The 25,718-nt window shown below is 39.2% G+C and overlaps 1 protein-coding gene across 2 annotated transcripts; it reads left to right on the top strand.

Annotated features, from left to right (window-relative positions):
• The first annotated feature begins 143 nt into the window (after window positions 1-143).
• UTP15 (UTP15 small subunit processome component) lies at window positions 144-22,268 on the top strand. Of its 2 annotated transcripts, XM_077139474.1 has the most exons (13): window positions 145-574; window positions 5,852-6,024; window positions 7,230-7,322; window positions 7,426-7,610; window positions 10,081-10,259; window positions 11,014-11,139; window positions 12,606-12,741; window positions 15,031-15,115; window positions 16,136-16,285; window positions 17,014-17,115; window positions 17,305-17,438; window positions 17,603-17,661; window positions 18,165-22,268. In XM_077139474.1, exons 2-13 carry the CDS (start codon window positions 5,935-5,937, stop codon window positions 18,380-18,382), a joined length of 1,557 nt encoding a protein of 518 aa, XP_076995589.1. In that variant the 5' UTR covers window positions 145-574; window positions 5,852-5,934; the 3' UTR covers window positions 18,383-22,268. The 2 variants fall into 2 exon arrangements, with proteins under 2 accessions (XP_076995590.1, XP_076995589.1); XM_077139475.1 differs by lacking the exon at window positions 17,603-17,661 and having other exon boundaries at window positions 144-574; window positions 18,165-18,311.
• Window positions 22,269-25,718: the final 3,450 nt, after the last annotated feature.

The following is a 25,718-nucleotide window of genomic DNA, read 5'->3' as shown; positions in this document are numbered from 1 at the left end:
GGCCGCGGGACGGGCGGGCAGGGCCTCGGAGCCACCTCGGCCAGAGGAGAGCGCGCCTGGTCTCCCCACCCGCCGCCACCTTCCCGGCAGGCCCCAAATCCGGCGGGCCTGGGCCGCGACGTCACTTCCGGTTTGCGCCTCTCGCCTGGTGGCGTATTTCCGCAGCCGAGCGGATGTCCAGGCCTTTCCTGCCGCAGCGCGGCTTCCCGAATACTACCGGTGCAGGATCGTCGGAGTTGACGCCTCCCGGCCCCTTGAGAAAGGACCAACCCCTCCCTCCGGAGACACCACCTCCTCCCCATAGCCACACCCACCTGGCCGTCCGCGGCGTCAGCGGGGCGGGGCGATTACGTCATCTCGGCGCGACACGCCGGGCCGGGCTGGGCTGAGGCTTTAGACCATCTTTGCGCGACGCTCTGGGCTTTCCGTACGCTGTGTGTCATGGCAGCTCCTAGCAGAGTCCGCGTGCTTTTCCGCACGTGAGCCCGAGAAATCCAGGGAAGGGAGCTGGCGGAGTCCAGGAAGCTTTCCGTGGAGCCGGGGTGCCTCCGCAGACCCTCGAGGCCCGGCGGAGGTAGGTGAAGGCCGCTCCCATTGGCCCAGGCTCCCACTGGGCCTTCCCGTAATATCTGGCATGGCCTTTTGGAGCTTCAGTCTCCGCAGTTTAATAAATCCCTTAACTTACTCTCAGGGTTCCCACAGTTTGGCTTCGATCTGGATTTTCCTCCTCTACGACCACATCCTCCCCTGTTCCCCACACCCTCTCCCGTCTCCCACACTCTCTCCTGCTCGCCATACACCCTTCCTTTCCCTGTTAGCCCCTGGGATAATTTGCAGCTCTCCAAGGCAACCACCTTATTTCCTTCCGTCTGCTGTGCACCTCCTTCCATTTGGAATGGCCGCCCCCTGCGTCTCCGCGCCCGCCCCCTTTGCCTAGGTCTTAACGCTGAATCGGCTCTGTTACCTTTCGAGGCCCGCTGAGATGGTATGCTTTGAATCTTTCTGGGAGCCTCCAGTTAGAATAAAAATCTTCCTCTTCTGAGTTCTCAGTGCTTTGTACACTACTCATAGTATTTATTTCATACTCTGTATTGTTTTGTGCTAGTTTAGTCTCAGTTTCTCAGGCTTTATCCTCTCTTTAGTCATTTTCATTTTCAAAAATTCCTTGCCCCCATGCCTTTGCATAGTGTTAGCCCCATGTAAATCTGTTCCTCACCTTAATCCGACAAACCACTGCTCCTCACTTCATTCTAAAAAAGCTTTAAACGATTTCAAGGACAGTTAGGTACCCCTTTGCCTGTGTTTTCTATAGTGGGGTAAGTTAAGACCTGGGGACCAAATTTGACCCTTATCTGTTTTTGTGTGGCCAGCGAGCTGAGCATGATTTTCACAGGTGCACATTTACAGTCTATTTGATGATCGGAACCATTAAGTTTCAGCTACAACTAAGTGAAAATCCTCGCAGAGGGAGAAAATGACCAAAGGCATTGAGGCAAGAAAAAGCATGCGTATTAAGGGAACAATAAATGGCTGGGAATAACAAGCAGTAAGGCTAGAAAGGTAGGCAAGGGCCATATCACAGAAAATCACACAAGAATTTTCTGTTTAAAATATGTACTCGTAACAAATTCGTACTTTTAACCTGTTAGCAAAATGTGAAGCCTGGGACAGATGATTTCCTCCAGGGGTGCATCGTCCCAACCGCCCTTGTGATTTACAACTCTGTATCTTCCTGTAAACAGGAAGGTGGTGAAGGAGTAATTAGACTTGAAGAGTTTTCTGAGATTAGAATGCATGGAGATATAGGCCATGTTCCGTCTGATCTACGGTTTAGACTTCCAGGGTTGGGCCTCCACAGAGCACACCACACCCTGAAGGCTGCTTTTATGATGCCATAAAGTGAAGAAGGTTGATCTTCTTCCTACTTCTTGCCAAAATTAAGACATTTAAGAATTAAAGGGAATATTAAGATTATTTAAATCTGTCTTCAAGAAAAAAACCGTTCACTGGTTTTTAAAATCCATTCTTCAAAAGCATCACCTTGCTGATGAGTTGATTTTGGATTCAGTCTCGACAACACCTCTGTTTTCTATCCCTCCTTCACTTTCACTCTCATTCTTTCTATATCTATCTATATATCATCCATCTTTGCAACTAAGTCAGTTGAATGTTTTATATTAATTGTTCTTGTTTCTTCCACATTTCCAGCTTCAAAACCATGAGGCAATAAACTCCTGTTCTCAATCTAAAAAAAAAAAAAAAATCCATTCTTCACATAACAGCTGCTCAGGTCTTCTGAGTGTATGAAAGCATATCATGTTAACTACTCTGTGTAAAATGATTTAGTGACTTCCAATGTTGGAATAAAATCTAAACTTCTCACTCTTACACAAGATTGTGGCCTGATTGCTGTTATCTCTCCAGCTGAATTTCCGATCACCTCTTCTGTGCTAAGTGTGCCCACTGACTGCCTTTCTCGTCCTGAAACAGCCACCCTCCTTCCTGCCTCTCGGACTTTGCTCTTGTGGTTCCTAGGCCCAGATGCTCTCTTCCCAAGTCCCAAGTCTCCCTTTGATTGGGCCTTCTGCCATCCCAATGAGGCCTTTCCTTACCATTCTGTCTAAAGTGACCTTTCCCTGCTGTCTCATCGCTGTGTTAATTTCCTTCATGGCACTTATTCCAAACTACATCAAGTATCTAGTGTTTTCGTCTGCTAAAGCTTCCAGAATGCAACACACCAGAGATGGATCAGCTTTTGATAAGTGGATTTATTTAGTTACATATTTGTGGTCTTCAGAGGAAGGCAACTGGCTTTGCTCTGGCCCGTGTCCCCTGGGAAGGCGCATGGTGGGCGTCTCCTGGACTTTCTTCTTGGCTCTGAGTTCAAACGGCTAAACATGTGGGTCTCTGCCCTCCGGAGGATTCCTTCCTTCCGCCTCTCCGCACGTGTGGGTCTCTGCCCTCCAGAGTGATTCCTTCCAGCCTCGACACCTGTGGGTCTCTGCCCTCCAGAGTGATTCCTTCCTTCCGCCTCTCCGCACGTGTGGGTCTCTGCCCTCCAGAGTGATTCCTTCCTTCCGGCTTCTCCGCACGTGTGGGTCTGTGCCCTCCAGAGTGATTCCTTCCTTCCTGCCTCTCGGCATGTGTGGGTCTCTGCCCTCCAGAGTGATTCTTTCCGGCCTCTCTGCACGTGTGGGTCTCTGCCCTCCAGAGTGATTCCTTCTGGCCTCTCCGCAGATGTGGGTCTCTGCCCTCCAGAGTGATTCCTTCCTTCCGGCCTCTCGGCATGTGTGGGTCTCTGCCCTCCAGAGTGATTCCTTCCTTCCAGCCTCTCCGCACGTGTGGGTCTCTGCCCTCCAGAGTGATTCCTTCCGGCCTCTCCGCACGTGTGGGTCTCTGCCCTCCAGAGTGATTCCTTCCTTCCAGCCTCTCCGCACGTGTGGGTCTCTGCCCTCCAGAGTGATTCCTTCCGGCCTCTCCGCACGTGTGGGTCTCTGCCCTCCAGAGTGATTTCTTCCGGCCTCTCCGCACGTGTGGGTCTCTGCCCTCCAGAGTGATTCCTTCCTTCCAGCCTCTCCGCACGTGTGGGTCTCTGCCCTCCAGAGTGATTCCTTCCGGCCTCTCCGCACGTGTGGGTCTCTGCCCTCCAGAGTGATTTCTTCCGGCCTCTCCGCACGTGTGGGTCTCTGCCCTCCAGAGTGATTCCTTCCTTCCGGCCTCTCCACACGTGTGGGTCTGTGCCTGGAGTGCTGAGATGAGGTGTGCTGAGCTGCTGAGCTCGCTACCGCCCTCTCTCTTAAGCCTCCAGCTAATTAAATTAAACATCACTCTACTCCCTGTAGCCAGCTGCAGGTGTAATCGGCTGTAGATGAATTTCACATGCTGATGGTTCACGTCCACAGCAACAGAACAATGGGGCGTCATCACCTGAACCTGACACCTCTAGTATTTTTGTTTACTTACGACTTCTCCATTTTCTCACTCAAGATTAAAGGTTTTGTGTTGGCAGTAGACCTGTTTCACTCACCTTTGTATCCCAAGTGCCTAGAACAGCGTTTTACACATTGTAGCAGAAAATTTTTGCCCCTTTTAATCATGATTGCCATATTTCATCAAAATAACCTTAAAATATGCCTCACCTATTGATTTGGTGTTACTGATAACACTATTCAGGCTTCTCAGAATAGATAGTGAGCATCACCACTGGAATCATTCCCCTTTATCACAGTCCATAAATTGAGTCTCTCGTAATGAATAGTTCTGGAGAGACGTTTTGGCTTAATTACATGCTATTTGAGAGTTTAGATTCATGTTTATGCTATTCTGTCACATTAAATTAGAACTTAATTTCAGGATTGCTTTATTCCTAATTTCTTCCCTATCTTTTAAGTCTTTTTAAAACGAATTAATTTTAAGCTTCTACATCAGAATATTAGCTTTTCTTCCCTTTTTTAAAACATTTTTTTGTAACATATATAAAGAAAAGTGATAAATTTCAAAATACAGTTTATCAAGTAGTTATAGAGCAATTTTCCGAGTATAGTATGGGTTTCAGTGCCACATTTCAGGTATTTCCTTCTCGCTGGTCTAATACACTAGAAACTAAAAAGAAGTATCTACACTATGATTCAGTAGTCATAATCCTTTGTTAAATCCTATCTTCTCTATTATAACTCCTCCCTCTCATTGGGGTTATCTTCAGGAATATCTGGGCAATGACCATTCTAACTTCTTCATGTTGAAAAGGAGTGTAGACGTTATGGGGTAGAGGAATGCAACTGGTTGATGTTCTGGGACCTCTAAGCTTCAGGGCTTCTCCGGCATCGGAACAATCTGGGAGGTTAAGTTTCAGAAAAATAAATTTGATGAGTAAAACTTTTGCAGAGTCTTAGAGTCTTGGGCATTCTTTAGGGTTTTCAGGAATGCTGTTGATTTGGGCTTTGCATCCTGTGGCAGTTTGTAATATCTGGCTGCAGTTTGCGTAAGAGTTACTTCCAGGATGACCTCTTGACTCTATTTGAACTCTCTTAGCTACCGAGACCTTCCTTTGTTACACTCCTTTCCCCCCTTTTGGCCCAGCAGGCATTGTCAATCCCCTGATGCCAGGGCCAGGTTCATCCCTGGGATGGCCCATGTTGCCAGGGAGCCTTACGTCCCTGCAAGTCATGTCTCATGTAGGGGGAGAGGGATTAGAATAATGAATTTATTCGCAGAGTTTGACTTAGAGGCCACGTATGAGCAACAAAGGAGGTTCTTTGGGGGTGATCTTAGGCATGTTTGTAAGTAGGCTTAGCTTCTTACACAGATAAGTTTCATAAGGGCTAAAGTCAATATAGAGGGCTTGGTTTATTAAATTGGAAGTTCGCAGTGCTTGAGAGAATATTAGGAATTTCCCAGGTGCCTTCCTTTCTTCTTGGCATTTTTAGATTGTCACAAGGTCAAGTCCCTATAATATATTCTTATAGGTTAAATTTCATCTTAAGTTTGAGTTTTTGTGTTTGCAGTTTCACCTTAATGTTTTCTATTGTCAAGAATTGAAAACTCTAGGTTTCTCTTTTCTTTGGCTCCCAGAAGGCTGAGCCAGATTCATTCCTGAGTGTTGTGAGCTGGTCATTCAGGTGTGTGAGTATTTGCATTAGCCTGTGTGTGTAGCTGAGCAGACAGTACAGTGTCTCAGCCCTGATTTGTATCCTTCCTGCTTCCTTTCGATCATCACTTCTGAATTAAGTGGTTTGTTGGTCACTAGTCTTATAAGCTACCAAGCAGTCCTTTCAAAGAAAGCAGAGGAAATATCACAACTGTATATATAGGTTTAATGAATAATATATATATCAAAATTTTTCTTTTTCAGATTTAAGGCAAAGTCACTATAATTATTTCTAGTATCAATTCCAAACTGTTGACCCTTGGACAGCAGTACGATTATATGAAACCATGGCTGGTTATAAGCCTGTAGTTATTCAGACGTATCCTATTCTTGGTGAAAAAATTACCCAAGATACACTGTACTGGAACAACTATAAAGTAAGTGTGGGTGATAATGGAGGATGAGGAGATTTGCAGTGATGCCGATGTCTCCAGTATATGTTATGCTTTGGATAATCTAATTAACATGGTCTATAGGCAATGTATGGTTTGGGCAGATAATTTGATATTTGATCATTTTTTTGATTTTATATAAAAATCCACATACTTAAGTTTAACCATATAAGTGCCTAGCACAAAGTAGATGATTAATCAGTGCCAGATGAATTAAATTTTAGAATTTGAATCTTGCATGCAAGAAGATATAGTTTCACCTTTCTCAGTCAAAGAAAGAAGTGGTTTGAAATTCTTCTATGCCATTTATTAAAGCTTACAAGTGATTTTTAAAAAGATGAACAACCAAGTAGAAAAATGGGAAGAGTTTGGGATTAAAAGGTTGATATATAAATGGCCATTATATATATGTTAAAAGAATTTTGGTTTTATCCTTAATTAAATCAGTACAAATTGAAACAATAATTCAGATGCTATTTTTCATCTGTTATATTGGCACAAATGAAAATTTTTGATCATCATTACCATTCGAGGAAGGGAAATTAGAGCAGACTTTTTGGAGGACAATTGGTGATATCTATCTTGATTAGAAAAAAAAGGAAAGGGAAAACAAGCACATCCGGCAGTCTCCGGGCTTGGAACTTAATGAATATAATAAGTTTACTGGAAAATATGTATGTAAAGGTGTTTACTGAAGTATTACTTGTAATATCAGTGATCTTAGAGAGCCCATGTCTATTAGTCGTGTACTGGTAAAGTAAATTATGATATATCCGTATAATGAATGCTAAATCTATTGCTCATATGAAAAGTTAGTCAGGATATATTAATTGAAAAAAACGAAGTGCAGAATGGCTTCTGTGGTATCGTTTTTGTGGCCATTAAAAATATGGCTAAATATATAATATATGCTGGTATAGATGTAACTCTCCCCGCCCCTCCCCGCAGGAATCACTGAAAACTCTGCAGCTGAAGAGTGAACAGGGTGTGGATTATAACCATCTAGTTTTTACTTTAATTTGGGTGCTGGGATTATGGACCATATTTGCTTTCTTCTTACTTCTGTATTATACATAATCTCATAAATGTTGCTAAGAATGAAAAGAAGTGGTCTGTTAGGGATTATATTATGCTTAAGTTTGTCTTACCAGTTGTAACTCTGTTAATACTGTATATTATTTTTCATTAAGACCCCTGTTCAGATTAAGGAGTTTGGTGCAGTGTCAAAAGTAGACTTTTCTCTGCAGCCTCCGTATAATTATGCTGTCACAGCCTCCTCAAGGGTGAGTATAATATTAAATTAAAAACTTTTTCTTTCATGTAGTTTCTATTTACTACTGATCCTGAGCTGTCTGGTAAAATACTATGTTTTTTATCTTGTGATAGATTCACATTTATGGCCGATACTCCCAAGAACCTATAAAAACTTTTTCCCGATTTAAAGACACAGCGTACTGTGCTACTTTTCGCCAGGATGGTAGACTACTTGTGGCTGGCAGTGAAGATGGTGGGGTTCAGCTTTTTGATATAACTGGGAGGGCTCCTCTCAGACAATTTGAAGGCCATACAAAGTAAGAGTTGACTTTTATGTTTCGTTTTTTGTTTTTGTTTTAATCTTTTCTTGGGTTTTGAATAACAACGTAGAGGGCAGTTCTGTGAAGATTATGTGCCTGTATGTACTTTATTTACTGGATTAATCTCTTTATTGAGATTTTTATATTGTTCATTCCTTGTTTTCCAGATATCCTTTAGTTCTTTCTCTGTTTTCCTTTAGCTCCTTGAAGATATTGAAGATCATTATTTAAAAATCTTTGTCCAGTATGTCCGAAGTCTGATATTTTTTCCTTGATGGCTTCTGAATTTTTATCTTATTTCTTTGTATAGGGCATTATTTCCTGTTTCTTTGTCTTGTAACCTTTTGTTGTGTATTGTATATTTTAATTTTTATTTTTAAGTATGAACTCTGAAATTAAGTTCCTGAGTTGTTCCTTAAGTTTGTGTCTAGCTGATGAAACAGAGATTTCCTTGGGTGTTAAGAACTAACAAAAACAAACCAGCCAGTGCAAAAAACACCTTCATGGTGTTTGCAAATTGATTTTGGTTGACAGCTTCTCTCCTTCAGAGCTTAACTCTCCTATCGAGAAGATCAGCTGAGATGAAAGTGAAGTGCAGGGTCCTGTGTCTTTTCTGAGTTGGCCTCTGGTCCTGGGCTTGTGCTTAATTGTGGGCTTAGAATCCCCTTTTATAGGAATTTGGATGGTTCCTCTACTCCCCTTCCAGGAAGGTCTATTGTGTGTCTTACAACTGGTAATCCGTTGTCCCAGACCACTTCCACTTGTTTCTACTACACTGCTTTAGTCTGTGCAGGCTGCTTCTGCTTGCAGGGCAAGTCCTGGGAGGATGAGGTAGAGATGCATTTCCTGGCTCAGTGTTGCAGGCTGCCACCTGACAGATGGTACCACATACAGGTACCCCAGTACGCACATAGCGGTGTCCGTGCTCCCTCTGGAATAGGCCCAGACCAGAGAGTACAGGCTGGCTTTATACTGCACCCCGAAGGCAGTTGGGGTGGGACGGCCAGGGCGCCATGAGTTTTTCCTACCATTTTTTTAAAACTACATTTTCTTTATTTGTCACTTGCTCAGTTACTGTAAGCCTTTTACTATTTTCCAGAGTCTTGAGGAAGATGTCGATGCCAGTTTTCGCTAGTTGTTCAAAGATCCTGTTGGGGCTAGTACCTGCTTTAAGCTTCCAACTAGGCAACTGGCATAAAACAGTCGTTCTAAAATGGGGTGCTTACCATGGGCCCCATGGCCCAGCTTCATGGGACTCATGAACTCCCTAAAATTGTATGTGACGTTTTAAGAAATGTGCATTTGTCTAAGGGGATGCTCTATAGCTTTCCTTAATCTTCAGAGAGGTCTGTGACCCCGTTGCTGTTAGGGGCCGTGGACCTAAACGCACCTTGTAACTGATAACGAGAGCTCTGTAGGCCTAGACTACCTTAGAAGGTCTCTTTTTGAAGTCAAGTAGGGAGGTGGATTTTCTTTTCTTCATGGATTTTTAGTATTTTATCCCTTGATGAATTTGATGGCCAGGACAATTTTATCTTATAGCTTTGTTTTCAGCATTACTGGTGTCATCACTGAAATTTGAGCACTTCAAAAGTATTTTTTATAATGCATTATAGAACTGGTCTTACCCCATCAGTGAAACATTTAAAATACAACAGAAATTCATTTAGCATGATCCAACTTAGAGACAAGTCTTTTTAGAATTTATTTTTTAAAGAGCTATCCTTTTTGAAGGGGTTTTAAAATTAAAGCTAAATACCTTGGCTCCAGCTATTTTGAATGTTGGTTTTCATTAAGCAGCTAAGTGGTCTTGTGGCATATTGGAAAACATAATTTAAAATGTTAAGGCTATTGCTTAATATTCTTATTAACTTCATAGTGCTCAGGTATTTCAGTTTTTAAATTGGCTTGGGGTAAACACCTATTTTTTTTCATTTGTTTTATTTATTAAACATACCAGCATACAAACAAACATTCTTACCATATAATCATCCCGTTCTACGTATATAATCAGTAATTCACGATATCATCACATAGTAGTGTATTCATCATCATGATAATTTCTTAGATCATTCTGAACATTCAGGAAAAGAAATAAAAAGAAAACAGAAAAAACTTGTACATACCATACCCCTTACCCCTCCCTCTCATCGATCACTAGCATTTCAGTCTACTAAATTTATTTTAACATTTGTTCATCCTATTATTTATTTATTTTTAATTCATATGTTTTACTCGTCTGTCAATAAGGTAGATAAAAGGAGCATCAGACACAAGTAAACACCTATTTTAAGGTTTTTTTTTCATTCTCTCCTATTATCTTTCCCTTCATTCCCTGAAATTGAGCTGGTTTTTTTTTGTTTTGTTTTGTTTTTTGTTATTTGGAGAAAGGAGAGTTTTATATTAGAAGATACCAGAAATAGAATTTTTTCTTGCCTTTAAATATAAGTTATCTTTGATCTTTCAGAGCAGTTCATACTGTAGATTTTACAGCTGACAAATACCATGTGGTCTCTGGGGCTGATGATTATACAGTTAAATTATGGGATATTCCAAACTCCAAAGAAATACTCATGTTCAGAGAGCATTCTGATTATGTGAGGTGTGGATGTGCTAGCAAACTGAACTCAGATCTCTTTGTAACAGGTTGGTGAATTCTTTTTTTCTCCTCAAGTTAGATAATCTTATTGTGATATACTTTAATATTGCTTTGGGATTCTTTTGGAATAAAGGGATTTGAAACTTTTTCATAAAAGAACATATTTCTGTTTATCCAGTTGTCTTGTTTTTCTTTTGGTGGTCGTTCTTGTTGTCCTCCAAATGTGTTTGGAGACATCAGGCTGCCCTGAAAACATAATACAGACTGTCCAGTTGTAATGGTCTTAGTGCCCTCATGTCCACAGGGCCTCCAGCAGCAGGAAGCAAAGACTGCGCAGTTGAATCGCAGTGGGTGCACGTGCAAGGAGTCCCAGGCTGTTCAGTAGCGAGCAGTAGCTGCCAGTAGGAACAGTTTAGGATCAGAGCAAGTGGGCATCCGTATAGTATTGCACAGTGTTTCTTCAAGAACCGTCAGTGGTAGATGAGGATTCGGAGGTGCTGTCTTCATGAATGTACATTTGAGTCTAAAAGTTTAATCTAAAGATGTTCCCCTTTAAAAATATATGTGTTGGGGGCGGGCCACGGTGGCTCAGCAGGCAGAGTTCTTTCCTGCAATGCCCGAGACCCGGGTTGGTGCCTGCCCATGCAAAAAATAAAATAAAAAATTGTATTTGTGTGTGCACATACCAAAAAAAAATATATGTGTGTGTTCTTGTACATTTGCATATGCACGAATATATACATGCATATATATGTTGTTTTAATCATTGAAACTCACATAATATAAAAATTGACATTTTAGGATCATACGATCATACTGTAAAGATGTTTGACGCACGAACAAATAAGAGTGTTATATCTGTTGAACATGGACAGCCAGTAGAGAGTGTCCTGCTTTTTCCCTCTGAAGGTCTTCTAGTGTCAGCAGGTATTTGTTTTAAAAATTGCTTTCACAAATATTGTTGGTCTTGAGTCACATATTTTTTTGTCAGTTGCCATTTGTGGTTTCTGAGTGTACATTTGCACTGCATGGCTAAGTTTTTGCTCAAGACAGTTGGTAAGTGGGGCAAGCAGTTATTTATTGTGTACTTAACGTGAGTCAGGCACTATGATGTTATATAAATATTGTCTCAAATGCTCCCATGATCCGTCAAGGTTGTTAGTTTTCTTCCTGCTTTATAGCCAAGGAAGTAGAAGTTATGACGAATTTGTTTAAGACGAAGCTGGTAAATGACAGATCTTTATTCCCCAAACTTGAGAGAGCCCACATTTTATATATAACTCTGTGCCATCTTGTTTGACCCCAGAAATATGGGTCTTATTCCTCATTCCTACCTGAGAAATCTGTGGCAGCTTTTGAAACAAAGCTAGAGATGAGGTGTCTTTTGATTATGTTGGGACAGTGCATTTTCATAATTACAGTGGAAGAAATAAATTGTTTTTTTATCTGTCAATAAAGATTAATGTGTTGACATTTGAAGGATTTTTAGGTATGTTATACTTGATAGTATATATACGGCTACGCGTGCCGCCTTTTTTAAGCTTAATTTTAAGATCCAAGTAGAAATTACTCTGTTTTAGACTCTTCCAAGTACTTGTTTGATTTAATAATAAATTGATAACTTATCAGACCTATCCACTTTTCTTACTATTTTGAGAAATGGAAATAAGATTAAGTTGAATAAGGAAAATGGAAACCTGCATGCTAATCTGTGCTGTATTACTGGCTAATTGTGTGACCTTGGGTAGCCCCTGAGCTTCTCTAGACCTTAAAAATGAGAAGTTGGACCAGATCAGTGGTTTCCATCTGTAATCCCACTCATGTGCTGTCATATGCAGGAAGAGAGATGGGACTTTGTATTAGGTTCCAGGCCCCGTGCCCCAGGCAAAGCAGATCTTCAGTTTGAGTGAGAACTTCACTTCTCCCCTACTCCTCTTTGTATTTTGAAAGAAAAGATGCTGGATTAAAAATTTCTTTTTAAGAAATTGAGTTAAATTACCTCCAAGCATCTGTCCAGCTCTTAGATTAAAAACTACAGAGTTTTTCAGTTTTGTTGTAATTCACAAAATTTTTAGGAAATGAAGTCTACCTCATGTATTTCCATGATTATACAAAATTTCTCTTAGAGTATGATTTTGTTTTGGTTATACTTTTTTCTTTAACCGGATCCTTCTGCACACTTTACAAATATAAAATTGTGTAATCCTGGTAAGAGTCCTGTCAGGTAGGTACTTCTGTTACCACCTACCACACTAGCAGGGTTTAGACCAGTGGCTCTGAAGTCCTCCACCTGACCCCATGCTCTGTGGTGTCCAGTGAAGAATCCTTTTCACATGATTGAGATTTTGAATCTGTAAGCAGAAAATCAAATTGATGATTATTTCTTTTTATAGGAGGTCGTTATGTTAAAGTCTGGGATATGTTAAAAGGAGGACAGTTGCTAGTGGCTTTGAAAAATCATCACAAAACTGTGACGTGTTTATGTCTGAGCAGCTCCGGGCAGAGGTTACTCTCTGGTTCACTGGATAGGTCAGCAATTTAATTTTTTTGTTCATTATTATTAGTATGCAAGTGTTTACTACTTGAAGAATGAGTTATTTCAGCAGTATTTGTGATAAAATAAATATTCCAGTAATGATCTCTATGAGAAAAAGAATCTGTTGAGTTGAAAAAATGTTGAACTTTTATTTACATATAGCCGTCTTTTCTCCTGTGATGTAATTTATTGCTGTCACTTATATAGTTAAGCAATTTTATTGAACCACTCAATCATTAATCTCTTAAAACAGTTTGTTATTCTGTAGTTTCTTTTAAAATCATTAATGTACATTCATGTAGTTTGAAATATTGGCACTGTGTATATATTTTCTAGTTTGCATCCTCTAACATTTAAGATATGTAAAAATTTCTGTACATTAATGTGGTCCAGACATACTATTTTTAATAGGTGTTTAGTATTCCATTAGTTATTGTTCTAGAACAGTGCTGTCCAATAGAAATATAATGTGGGTCACAAATTTTAATGTTTTTTAAAAAAGATAAAAAGAGCTAAGTAAAATTAATTTTAGTAATGTATTTTATTTAGCCCATAGTATCTAAAATATGTCAACATGTAATCAGTATAAAAATTATTATGAAAATAAAAATAAAAAATTTAGTTCCTTATTTTCAGTAGCCGTATTTCAAGAGCTCAGTCGCCAGCATGTGGCCAGTGGCTTTTGACAGCACTGTTCCTGAATTTATTTATAGTTAACTGCTCTTAATTATTTTATTTCCACATTTCTTTTTTTTTTCACTATTATGAAAGAACTTTGTTTTCAGCATGTTTATTAAAAGGCCTATACATTTTTTTTTTTATCTTTTAGTCATGTTTTATTTTAATGCCTGGAAACATTCAGACTAATTAAAATGCTACTATTGTAATTTCTTAAAATATATAAATATAAACTTTTCATGTAAAAGTTTTGAGAATGTTGACATTCAGATTTTCAAAAGCAATGGTTATTTAAAAAACACGAGGCAATGATAAAATAGCAAAAAAACTTAGAGGACATAATTGGCAGCAAACTAGTCAAAATAAACACAAATCTGTCTTTACACTTTGCATGTTTAATTCTGCTTCATAAAATATTCGAGGCATCTTTTGTTCAAGTATTTTATTTCTAACATTAAATCACATTTTAAAAATATTTTTATGAAGGAATGAAAAATGCCACATACTGTTGTTTGCCACAAAGTCATACACCATAAAGTAAAATACAGCCAACTGAATTTATCCATGTTTCCCAATAATCCAATGTGACTTTAGATGTTTTTCCATATACTTAATTCTAATTCATTTATACAGATTAGGAAAACTGATTTATAATGCGTTGTTTTCATCTTTAAAATTATCTTCTATATACTGCTCCTCCTTTCCAGCAAATCTAATGCTAAAGTGAAAAATGATACAATGTAGTATTTCAGAGGCCCAAAGCAATATGTAACCTTAATTTCCCAAATATCAATTTCAAATTTCTGCCTGCATAAACAAAAAGACTCAAATAGCCAAAAATCACGTAGTTAGCAAGAAGGAAAATGTATGAGATAAAGGTTATTTTACTAGAATTTTATTATTTATGCTTTTCAGCATGTTTATTGAAAGGCATACACATTTTAAAAGCTAGAAAATATTTTTATACAAAGGAAATTATTATGTAAATATTTGATAACCTCTCTGAAATGGTGTTACTAGGCAATCTTGGACTTGATTTCTAAATGTGCCCCTACAGAATAAAGTATGGGTTGGCTGTTTGTAGTGTTTCCCGGTCTGAAGTGAGTTTGCCCCCCAGGGGACATTTGCAATGTCTGGACAGGTTTGGTGGTCGTACCTTATGGGAGGGGTGCTGCTGGCGACTAGTGGGTCGGGCCCAAAGGTGCTGCTAAACATCCTGCAGCGTGCAGGGCAGCCCCACGACAGAGACCTGCATGGCCAGAGTGTCACCTGTGCTGAGATTAAGATACCCTGTCCTTTTGTCCTTTCATTGATAGTTTTCTTTATTCCCAGGTTTTATCTTCAGAGGACGTTGGTTCATAGTCTGTCTTTCTGTTTGTTTTATAAATGGTTAAAATCTTTTTAAGAACATTATGGCTAGTGCTGAAACACAGTTCATTTTTGAAGGGAATCAGTGATAAATTAGTTTGTAATTGACATTGCTTATTCTTTTTCTTAACTATTGTATAAATTTTAATATGTGTATGTTGATTTTTAAAAAAATGAAAACTTTTAGATTTTATGCTCATTTTGAAAAAGATTGTGACAGTTTTCTCTTTTATTAGGAAGGTAAAAGTATATAGCACGACTTCCTACAAAGTAGTCCACAGTTTTGATTATGCAGCTTCAATTTTGAGTCTTGCACTTGCAGTAAGTACTTTTAGCTCTTCTTCAAGCTTTCCCTAACCTTGCCTGTTAAATGAAAGTAAAATGGGATTTAGGGTTTACAAACCTTTGGATTTGAATAAGTCTTATTTTATTCTTGCCACTTCAGATGTTTAATCTAAGAGAATTGCTCGAATATTTGACTTGTTGGGATGATTTGACATAAATTCAGATTGGGGTCCCACCTGCTGCGTAACCTCAGCAGTACCACAGGCATTGCTAACACTCAGGGCAGGACTTGGGAAGTTGATAAATCTTACTGCAACACATTTAACTCAAGGGTATTGGAATACTCTAGAAAGGCAAGTTGGTTCTCTGAGCTAAGAAAGGGATAATGGAGCAACAAAATGAAATACGTTTTTCTCTGTTGACTGCTTTTTCTGGAATGTTCACCTTAAAGAATTGTGGAGAGCCATATTTGGAGCAGAGGAATTTGAACACATTATATAGAAATCTGCATTGTGGGAGGGAAAACTTACTCCAAAATATTTTCTTGGCAGGACTGTGTGAAGTCATGCCACCATGTGATCTTTTTTCTAATAAAAGGATGCGGAAGACTTTGGCAGTGTCATTAATTCTGTATTTATTTTTATTCAAGCTGCCAGTGGTAGTTGTAATGACTATAGTAAGTTCTATCAATGTAATGATATCCTAGCGACAGGTTATTTTGCTCTAACTTTTTGGCATAGCTCCTTTTTAGGTGCAGCATCTATTTCTGAATATCATTTTTGGTGAATGTATAAGCAAAAAAACAACACTATAAATTTTTTTTTTTTTAAGGATTGGTTTAGTATATTATTTATTTTATCCTTGAAAACCATAGAAGTCAGTTATCCCAGTTTTTTTCCCTATAAAAGACCCATTTTCCAAAGTATTATACACAATTTTAATTATAATAAATGATAATGATTTTTCACAAGTACTATAAATGTTATTTTGAAGAGAAAGTACTATGTAAGTTATGATTTAGGAAAAGACTAATATATCTTTCCTAATTGCTGTTAGCATGAAGATGAGACAATAGTTGTAGGAATGACCAATGGAATATTGAATGTTAAACATCGCAAATCTGAAGCAAAGAAGGATCCTTTTCCCAGGAGAAGAAGACCTGCATATCGAACCTTTATTAAAGGAAAAAATTACACAAAGCAACGGGTATTTTTGTCTTTCTCATATTTCTTAAAAAGTGAAATTGTTAGATTAGCCAACTCCATCCCTGAACAATTACAAAATATAATTCAGATGGCTTTTAACTTTATTTTGCTTTTCTCTTCCTCAGATTTATCTCTAGGTTATTCTATTGGAGATATTGTTAATGAGTTATAGGGAACAGTGACAACTTTATTTAATAACCAGAATCATGATGTAATGTTACGATACTTTGCCACATTCAAAATAGTATCTTTCACACACTACCTGATTTGATATTCTAAACAATCCTGAAAAGCAGTAGAGCTGATTATATCCCCATTTGGCACCTGAGAAGCTTGAGCTATAAAGAAGTTGTGATTTATCTAGGCTTGTATTATTGGTAGCCATGGTTGTGGGACTAGAACGGAACATCTGATCTTTCTTTCTTTTTCTACTAAATTACACTGTCTGCTATGCCATGTAAAGGAATTGAAATGATGGATTTTTGCCCAGAAATCAAATTCTTGCATGTGTATTAAAAGAAAAAAATCATAGGAGAGTAAGAACATGTTGATGTAGTAAATTACTTGCTTCCCATTTTCATTTAATCTAGATTATGGACATATGAATATCTTTTATGATATAGTTGAGGTGCGCCATGGTAAAAAGTGCAACTATGAAAAAGTTTATTTTGAATGGAACTTTATATAGACTTTGACTTTTCTCCTCTGGAAATTTACTTTTCAATACAGGATGACATTTTGATTAATAGGCCGGCAAAGAAACACCTGGAATTGTATGACAGGGATCTGAAACATTTTAGGATCTCTAAGGCGCTTGACAGAGTCTTTGAGGTAAGTCAGGAGCTTATTTTTTTAAGTTGTTTTCTTTTGTTTTACTTGCCCTGGGTGTTACCTTGACTCAGGGTTGTAAAGATAAGAACGTATTGAAGCTTGGAAACTGTTAGTGAGTTCCAAGGGTATGATTTTTGTTTTCTTGAGTTGTCTTACCTGCTCATACTGAGTATTTGAAAATTTTTATAGCCTGAGTGTACAATGAAGACACCTGAGGTTACAGTTTCCATTATAAAGGAGCTAAATCGAAGAGGCGTCCTTGCAAATGCTCTTGCTGGTCGGGATGAAAAGGAAATCAGCCGTGTTCTTAATTTTTTAATAAGGTATGCTTTCTGTTCCATGTAATGCTTACATTTTGTAACTTGAAATCCTTCTTTATTACCAAATGAGATATTTACTTTTAATTTGAACTTTATAGAGAGCTGATGAACATTTAAGGATTTTAAAAAAATACAAGTTTCCATGAACCAGATTTTTTGCTTTATAGGAATCTGTCTCAGCCCAGATTTGCCCCTGTTTTGATAAATGCTGCTGAAATAATTATTGGTAAGTAGTTGATAAAAATTCTTGAAAATCCTAACATACTTGGCAACATAGAGACATAAAATGATGAAATCAGACTTGGAAACTCAAGTAGATTGAATTATCTTGTTTTTTTCAATTTCCATAAGTGTTTTCGTGGAGAAAATAAACAACAATGATAGTACATGATATAGTTGTAAATTGTGGAACTTTGAATTAATATTGGTGGGATTAAGTGAATTATAATTAATTTTTATAAACATCTATTAATATCATGGCTAATTTTTAATGGGAAAATGAAGAGAAATCAGAACCTCCATCCTGTGCTTTCTATAGATATTTCTGTTTGAAATGAATTCATCCAGATGCATTGTTATGCTTGCATGTAAGTTGTAAATTGATTGTAAATTAAGTATAGATGTTTCAATCTTCATATATAATATTTTAGTACTTTTTCTAAATACTACTTTTCACTTACTTTATGGAAAGATTTTTCTAGCTAATGTGCTTTTTCTCTTTCTTTTTAGACATCTATCTGCCTGTGATTGGTCAGTCACCTGTAGTTGATAAAAAGTTTTTGTTACTTCAAGGACTTGTAGAAAAAGAGATTGATTACCAAAGAGAACTACTAGAAACCTTGGGGATGATGGATATGCTTTTTGCTACCATGACAAGAAAAGAAAGCACTTCAGTGTTGAAACATAAACCTGACGAATTTCTAGAGAACAAGAAGATAGAATCATAGTGTCTGCTTAAAAAAGAGCTGACTTGAAATAGATTTGACTCTCTTAACTATTGGAAAGGGAATCTCTTTGATACATTAAGAAAACTTTACCGAAGTAATTATACAGAAAAGACTGAAATAATTACTATTTGAAAATGACTGCCTGTTTTAAGACATGGTTTTCCGTGTGCTGTTTTAGGTTTTTTATGACGTCTTCAGCTGGAAGACCTCAGTTATCTTGGTCACTGTGTCTGTCCACCTTGAATGAGTTGATAGAACTTTTGATATGGAAAATTTCCGTGTCAGAATTTGGCTAGGCACTCAGTGGGAGTTCGGATAACAAGCCCTCTCTGCAGTGGGTTTCAACTGGGAATCCTGCTGAAGGTTTGAGACTTTTTTAAACTTCAGTCCTGGAAAAACAAAAGACCAAGCAATAACAACAAAATCTTCTTTCTTCATCTCATCAGTGTCCTTGGGATCCAGGACCCCGGCGCACTTGCTTCTCCTCTTCTTGATGCCATGACTCGTCTTGGATCCCACGCACGGCCGGAGCTGGTAACAGGACTGCTTCCTAGTCTAAGTGCGAGCCAGTGGCCAGCTCTGAATATTGACACTAGCTGGGCATTTTTCTTTATATTTCTTGAACCTTGACTATCTCTTCTTACTCTGTAGACCTTATTGGACCATCTGGTTTTTCCTTCCCCTGAATATGTAACCTGCTTACCAGGTTTCAGTTTACTTCAGGCCAGGGGAAAGGAATGATAAAATTTGCCATTTCTCTTAAATACCATTTCATACCTGGGCTTGAAGCTTTTCTTGTACAACTCTAAGAAATATTTTCTCTGTTCTGTATTTAGATTTTTTTCCCTCTGTTCTCCATAATCACCCTGTGTCTTAGGACCCCAAACTAGAGTAACTTACTTTGAAAAATGACTGTCTTTAAAAGTTCAATGTAAATCGCATTTTTATACAAAAAGATTCTTATTTTTGTCTCAATTTTCTGAGATGTATCATCTCCTGATGGATATTCATTGGCTGGTGACTCCTAACATGTGTTTTACAATTGCCACCCTTCTATGTCCCAAATCTTACCCATCTCATGTAGTTAATAGCTCTAAGAAAGTAAGTCTCAGGCTGGGAGAACTCTCTGATAGAAGAAAATACTAGTTCTGTAAGGTCAGAAATTTTTCTTTTGAAAGTAAAAAAAGTGGGATACATTTATATTCTAGTAAGGGTATATGCTCAAAAATAGATATCATTTGCCTTTCATGAATTGATAAAATTTGCTAATCATAGGAAGGAGAGATTTGGGAAGCAACGGCACAGTGGCTTTTAGGAAAGAAGTCTAAGGCTGCTGCCCTGAGTAATAAGCTGACCTTCATCTTAACGCTAACTGCCATTATTTGTATAACATGAAGCAAGGATCTGCCCATGTATTATTTCATTTGATTCTCACAGCCATCCAAGGTTGGTAATGAGTGTTATTCTCATTTAACATTGAATTAAATGCAGTAGCTATTTCACTCTTGACACCCCCAAATAGAAATCTTCATCATCCCAGCACTCTGAACCAGCCTGCCTGCTGGAGCCAAAATGACTCATTCCTTTAACAAAACTTCACCAAGTGCTGCAGTTCTCAAATGAAATGTGCAATGATTGCACATTTCAAAACATTAGGAAACAATTCCCATGGTCATCAATACTTGTGTTAAGTTCAGGAGTAGTTTTTATATTCATTGGGACAAACTAGAATTTGCTATTTAAAGTATTTAGATATAATTGACTTCATATTGGCCTTAAAATTCTAATTTAAATGCGTAACAGATTGTTAGTTTGTCATTTTGATTGAAAGGTATTCAAGAATGTTACTAAGCCTGCAAAAATATTGAAATGTTTCAGAGAACTTTTAGAAAGTCGCTGTACATTTAATTTATTATGTTTATAACAGTTAAGGACTTGGGAAGGTTTTGCTTGTTGGTTCAAGTGTTTGAAGTGCTTCTTAAAAGAAAATCAAATATCTTTAATGTATAAATGGTATTAAGTTTAAGAACATTTGAATTGTAAAATGGGGCTGTTTAAGGAAATTGAATCTATTCAACTTAAATGAACTTTATCAAACATTTTTTAAAGACCCCCTTGAAAATAAAATGTAACTAAATTTCTAAATAGAGTATTTGTAAATTAAACTTAGAAGCTGAAGGAAAGTTATTTTAAATGCTTAACTTTAATAAGTAGCTATTTTAGCCTTTTCTACAAATGAAATGCCCTCTCAGACATTAAAAAATGCTGTCATAGGTAAGTGGTAGGACACAGGCCTACTTCCCTAGTCACAGTTAATTGGACCAGGAGTAGAATGCCTGGCTCAAGCCCTCTCTAAGCAGGGATTTATAATCACATTTCTTGATCTGGAAAAACTAGGGAGGCTGGGAATGCTATGTTTGGATCATTAGCAGAGAAAGCTGGTCTACGGAAAGAAAGGGGAATGAAGCTGAAGTCCAGAAAAATAATGCAGACCCACGTGTTTCAGTAGGTCAACCAGAGGAGGGAGAGAAGCCGTCTTAGTTCCGATGGCGTTCTGTTTCTCGTACTAGTTCAGGCTTTACTTCTCCCTAAGGGATTTGGTATCCCTCTACTAACTTCTTTTCGCTTAGGTGAGGGTGAGTGTATTTCTGTTATTTACAGGCAAATGACTCCGAAGACACTAATGTTCTGAACTGATATTTATTGAGACACCTGTTAGAGGCCAGAGAATTGGAGTTACAGCAATGAACAAAATAAAAATCCCTGCTCTCTTGGAGCTAATAGTCTAGGTGGGGTGGATGTTCAGTAAACAAGTAAAATGTGTGATGGGTCAGAGGATGATAAGTGCTAAGAAAAAATTGGGCAAGGAAGACAGATAGTAAATGTTAGGAGTGTTAGATGGGTTGCAGTTTAAATAGTCAGGGAGGGTGTCAGTGAGGTGACAAACAAGGACCTAAAGGGAATGAAAATGGAGCTGCGTTGATATCTAGGAGCTGAGTGCGAAAATTGCGAGGTGGAAGTATTCCTGGTGAGTTTGAGAAATAGCAAAGTGGGTAGTTTAGCTGTCATGGAGCGAAGGAGGGGAGATAAGTAAGATGGAAAATTGAAGTGTCCCTGGAGCAGGCGGGGAGGAGATTAGGGTCTTAAGGCCATGGTGAGTATTTACGTTGGACGAGTGGGGGAGTCTAATGAGTTTTGAACAGAAGCGACTTGACCTTATGTACATTTTGAAAGAATAACCAGCTGACATTTTGAAAACAGACTGTAGTGGGATAAGTGCAGAGGCAGGGAGACTTGTTAGGGGCAATTATAAGAACCCAGGGGAGAGATTAAGTAGTTTATACCAATAGCAAAGTGGTAGAGGTGAAAAGGATAATTGGTTAATTTCTGGAGCTCATAGGATTTGCTGATAAATATATACCTCATGTGTCTCCAAAGTTGTTCCTGAGAATTTGAAGGACAGAGTGGGCATTTAATGGGATGAAGGGAGTTTGGGAGGAAAAGGCTTTGGGGACAAGATCAGTTCGGTTTTGAATGTGCTAAGTTTGAGATGCATATTATACACCCAAGTGGATTTATCAAACAAGCAGCTGTATATAGGAGTCTGGAGTTAGCAGTAAGATCTGGGCTGGACATATATAGTAAATGGTATTTTAAGGCCTGAGATTAGATGAAATCACCAAGGGAACAGATACAGACAAAAGAGAAGTAGACCCTGAAGAGAACATACTCAAAGCAGAGTAAGAAAGAGTAGTTAGTGAGTTGGAGGAAATCCAGGTAGCATGTTGTCCTAGATCCCAAAGGAAGAAAGTGCTTCAAGGAGAAGGAAGTGACCGTGGCAAGTGCTGCTGCTGAAGCTAGAGGAGGGCTGAAAACTGACTTGAACGTAGTGGTTTGTAGTGTGGAGTGGTGGGGTGAACACCTGGGTGGGGTGGGTTCAGGAGGGAAACGAGAGATAGAAACTGGAAGTTTAAACAACTCTGGGGAGCATTACCATAAGGGAGGGCAGGAAAATAAGGCTGTGGCTGGAGGGATGTGGGGTCAAGAGCGTTTAAAAATGTCATTAATGAGGTATAATTGATAAGCTATAAACTGCACATATTTAAACTGTCAAATTTGATGCGTTTTAACATGTTCACACCCATGAAACCGCCACAGTCAAGATCATGAACATCTGTGATGCTCAAAAGTTTACTTCTGCCCATTTATGATCCTCCCTTGGCTCCTCTCCCTAAGGCAACCACTGACCTAATTTCTGTCACTACAGATTTGCATTTTCCAGAGTTTTGTGCAAATGGAATCACAGAATGCCCTTTTTTGGAGGGTGGGGGATTTGCTCTTTCTCACACGGTGTAATTGTTTTAAGACATCTATATTTTTTAAATTGGAAGAAATGATAGAATGTTTGCTGATGGAGATAATCCTGTAGAGAGGTAAATGGTCATAAAGGAGAAAGAGGGGGCAATTGCTGAGCAGTGTCCTTGGGAGAGGGGACAGGGGTGAGCGCCCCAGGTGGATGGTTGGCTTAGGTAGGAGCATGTTCATGATTGAGGAGGGAAGGCAGAATGACAGGCAGGCGCACTGAGGTGGGCAATGCAATTCCATGTAATAGTGGGGGTTTGTGGAAGTTCTTGGCTGGGTGCCCTAATCAGGAAAACAAAGCAAAGTAATTAACTGATGCTGAAGTTGGACAAGTAGGTGTTGGAAGTTCGAGGACAGAGCAGACAATATGAAACAATCCTTGAGAAGTCAGGAGCTCATACTTCGCAGCCGTCTGCCTGGGTTTAAATCTTGGCTCCGGTACTTGCTATGTGCCTTTGGGCAAGTTATTTTACCATTTTATACCTCATTTTCCTCATCTGTTAATCAGACCAGCAAAACCATAGAGCAGTTGTGAGAATTACATGAGTTAATGTCTGTGAAAGTACCTAGGCTATTTACGTTGTGCTATTACTATTAGGGGGATGGAAGGACTTGAGGGATGCAGGATCGCCAGTTAGCACTAAAAACCCCGTGAAGTTAGTGTCATTAATGTAACTCAGTCAGCATGAATGGATGCTTTTCTCTATTCACAACTCTGTAGGTTTAAATATGGAATACACTAGGATATGGATTTAATCAGCATTGGGGTTTTCATAGGTCGGTGCAAAATAACTGAGAAAGAGACAAGAGTGTTACTGAGATTTATGTAAAGGAGCAATTCTAGTGATAGACTGTGGAATCTAATTTGGGAAAATGAAGGAGTCACGGCAGTGAAGACAGCGAGATCGGATTGTTGTGTAGGGTTGAAAACTTTTTCATACTAGAGGTGGTGAGCTAGAGACATGGAAGGAACTGGTGAGAGAGTGAATATGTTTTAAATTGAAGTTATGGAGGGGTTGCAAGTTTTATTAACGATGTGGTCCTGATTCTCGGATTATGACTATGGGATGTGGTGGCTGAGTTAGGTTGGGGACAAGGTCATTGGAGAAGAGGAAGTCAAGGAACTGAGCGCCCAGGAGTTCAGAAGGAGCGACCGTGACTGTGTTGTAATGGGATCGCCAAGGATTACGAGAGTAGTGGTTGAGGAAGTGACAGCAAGCCCGGAGCTGAGATCCTCCAGAAATGAGGGGAGCGGCCTCGTGAGATCTGGGGTGACTGACGAGTCAGCGTATAGGAATATATCAGATGACGTGAGAGTCCAAGGTGGGTCTTTTCTAGGGAAGACAGAGGAAGGGTGGTCTGGGAACGGCTCTGAGGATCACCTGCCTACCTATCAGAGGTGTGAGAGCCATAGGAGCAGCCTTGAGAGGGCTGCAGAGGAAGCAGCGTCCTCAGCAGAGAGCCAGTTAGAGCAAGGACTTCAAGAGAGCATTCAGAGAAGAGCTGAGGATGTAAGGAGTATTGCTGATGATTGACTGTGAGACCCTCTTAGAGGGCAGAGGCAAAGGGGTTTAGGAGCTGGGAAAGGATTGAAATGGGGTAAAAAGAGACTGGGGCATGAGGGATGACCTAGAGGTCCTGGCTGTGTTAAGAGGGCTAGAGGGCGGTGTGACATTACCCCCTAATGGTCTAAAGGTTGATGTTGCAGGTAAGGATGGGGGAAGGTGAGCTCTCAGGGGCTTGCAGAGTTTGGGGTACTCTTCACACCTGCTGCACAGGTAGTGTGGAGGCCGGGAGAAGAGCAATCACCTCCAAAGAAATAGAAAAACCAGCGTTAAGTTCACTTAGGTCACCCAGGAAGTTCACTCCAGGTCACCTAGTTTGCAGGTGACAAAACCAGGATTTAGGCCTAGGCAGTCTGGCTTCACAACTTGAACCATTTACTACTAGATGAGACTAGTTTTTTGCTATTACAAGCAATTCTGCACTGAGCAAGTTTTTATGTAGGTTTTTAAGGCAGTCTCAAGAGTATATAATAAAATAAAATCAGTATGGATGATTCTGACTCTGGAGAACGAGGCTTTGTTCCCACACCCCAGGGTTGGTTTGGTAACGCCTTGTGCCTGCCATTCATCTCACCTGAGAAATGCATCCGCTCCTCCAGAAAAGCCCCAGTCACAAGGATTGCTTCAGGGTGTATTCCTTGTAGACTTAAACCAAAAGTGATTCCTTCTTCTAAGTATTCCACAAGTACTTAATCACTCTCTAAGAGTCAGGGGCCATTATTTCCACGCTAGTCGTGACCATGCCAATGCACTGCAAGTTTAGCCGACTTGTCCAAAGGCACACAGTTGCTTGGGGGCAGATCTGGCGGTTGAGCTCAGACTGGTTCAAGAGCCCATTTACTCAATCACTGCAGAAGCAAGCATCAGTTATCTAGAAACTTAGAATATATCCTTATTCACCTTTGCATTCTTTATTCAAAATACATAGCTTGTGCTTAGTAAATATGTGCTGAATCAATGAACAAATGAATGAATACTCATTGGCTCCAGCTTGGCAGTTTACACAAAGCCAGAAATTTGACTGGTCACTGTGAACAAGAGGAAAATAATTATATCATTTTGCTACGAGACACAACCAAATAGAAAATGTTTCTGCATGCGGCACTTATTGTTTGTTGAGGATTTTGATCAGATGAAATTGAAACTGTGCTTTTGGGACAACTTACTTTAGCTCACCATTAGTCACAAGGTGGCAGTATGATTTAAAAAACCACAAAAAGCCTGCTTTTCTCCAGCTCTTGTCCCAAATCAAATTGTTGTTCCCAAGTAGTAATGTGGGTTCTCTCAGAAAAAAACTGAAATTATTTTATTTCTGCTATGTTGATAAAATAAGTTCAGAAACTTTCTATCATTATTACTAGGTAGTAAAGAGAAGTATAGGAGTGGAATCTAGCAAAGGTTCTTCTGGA

The sequence above is a fragment of the Tamandua tetradactyla genome, chromosome 21 (assembly GCF_023851605.1).
Source record: "Tamandua tetradactyla isolate mTamTet1 chromosome 21, mTamTet1.pri, whole genome shotgun sequence".
Lineage (NCBI taxonomy): Eukaryota > Metazoa > Chordata > Mammalia > Pilosa > Myrmecophagidae > Tamandua > Tamandua tetradactyla.
Note: the sequence above shows the minus strand (reverse complement) of the source record. Positions and strands in the feature narration are given on the sequence as shown.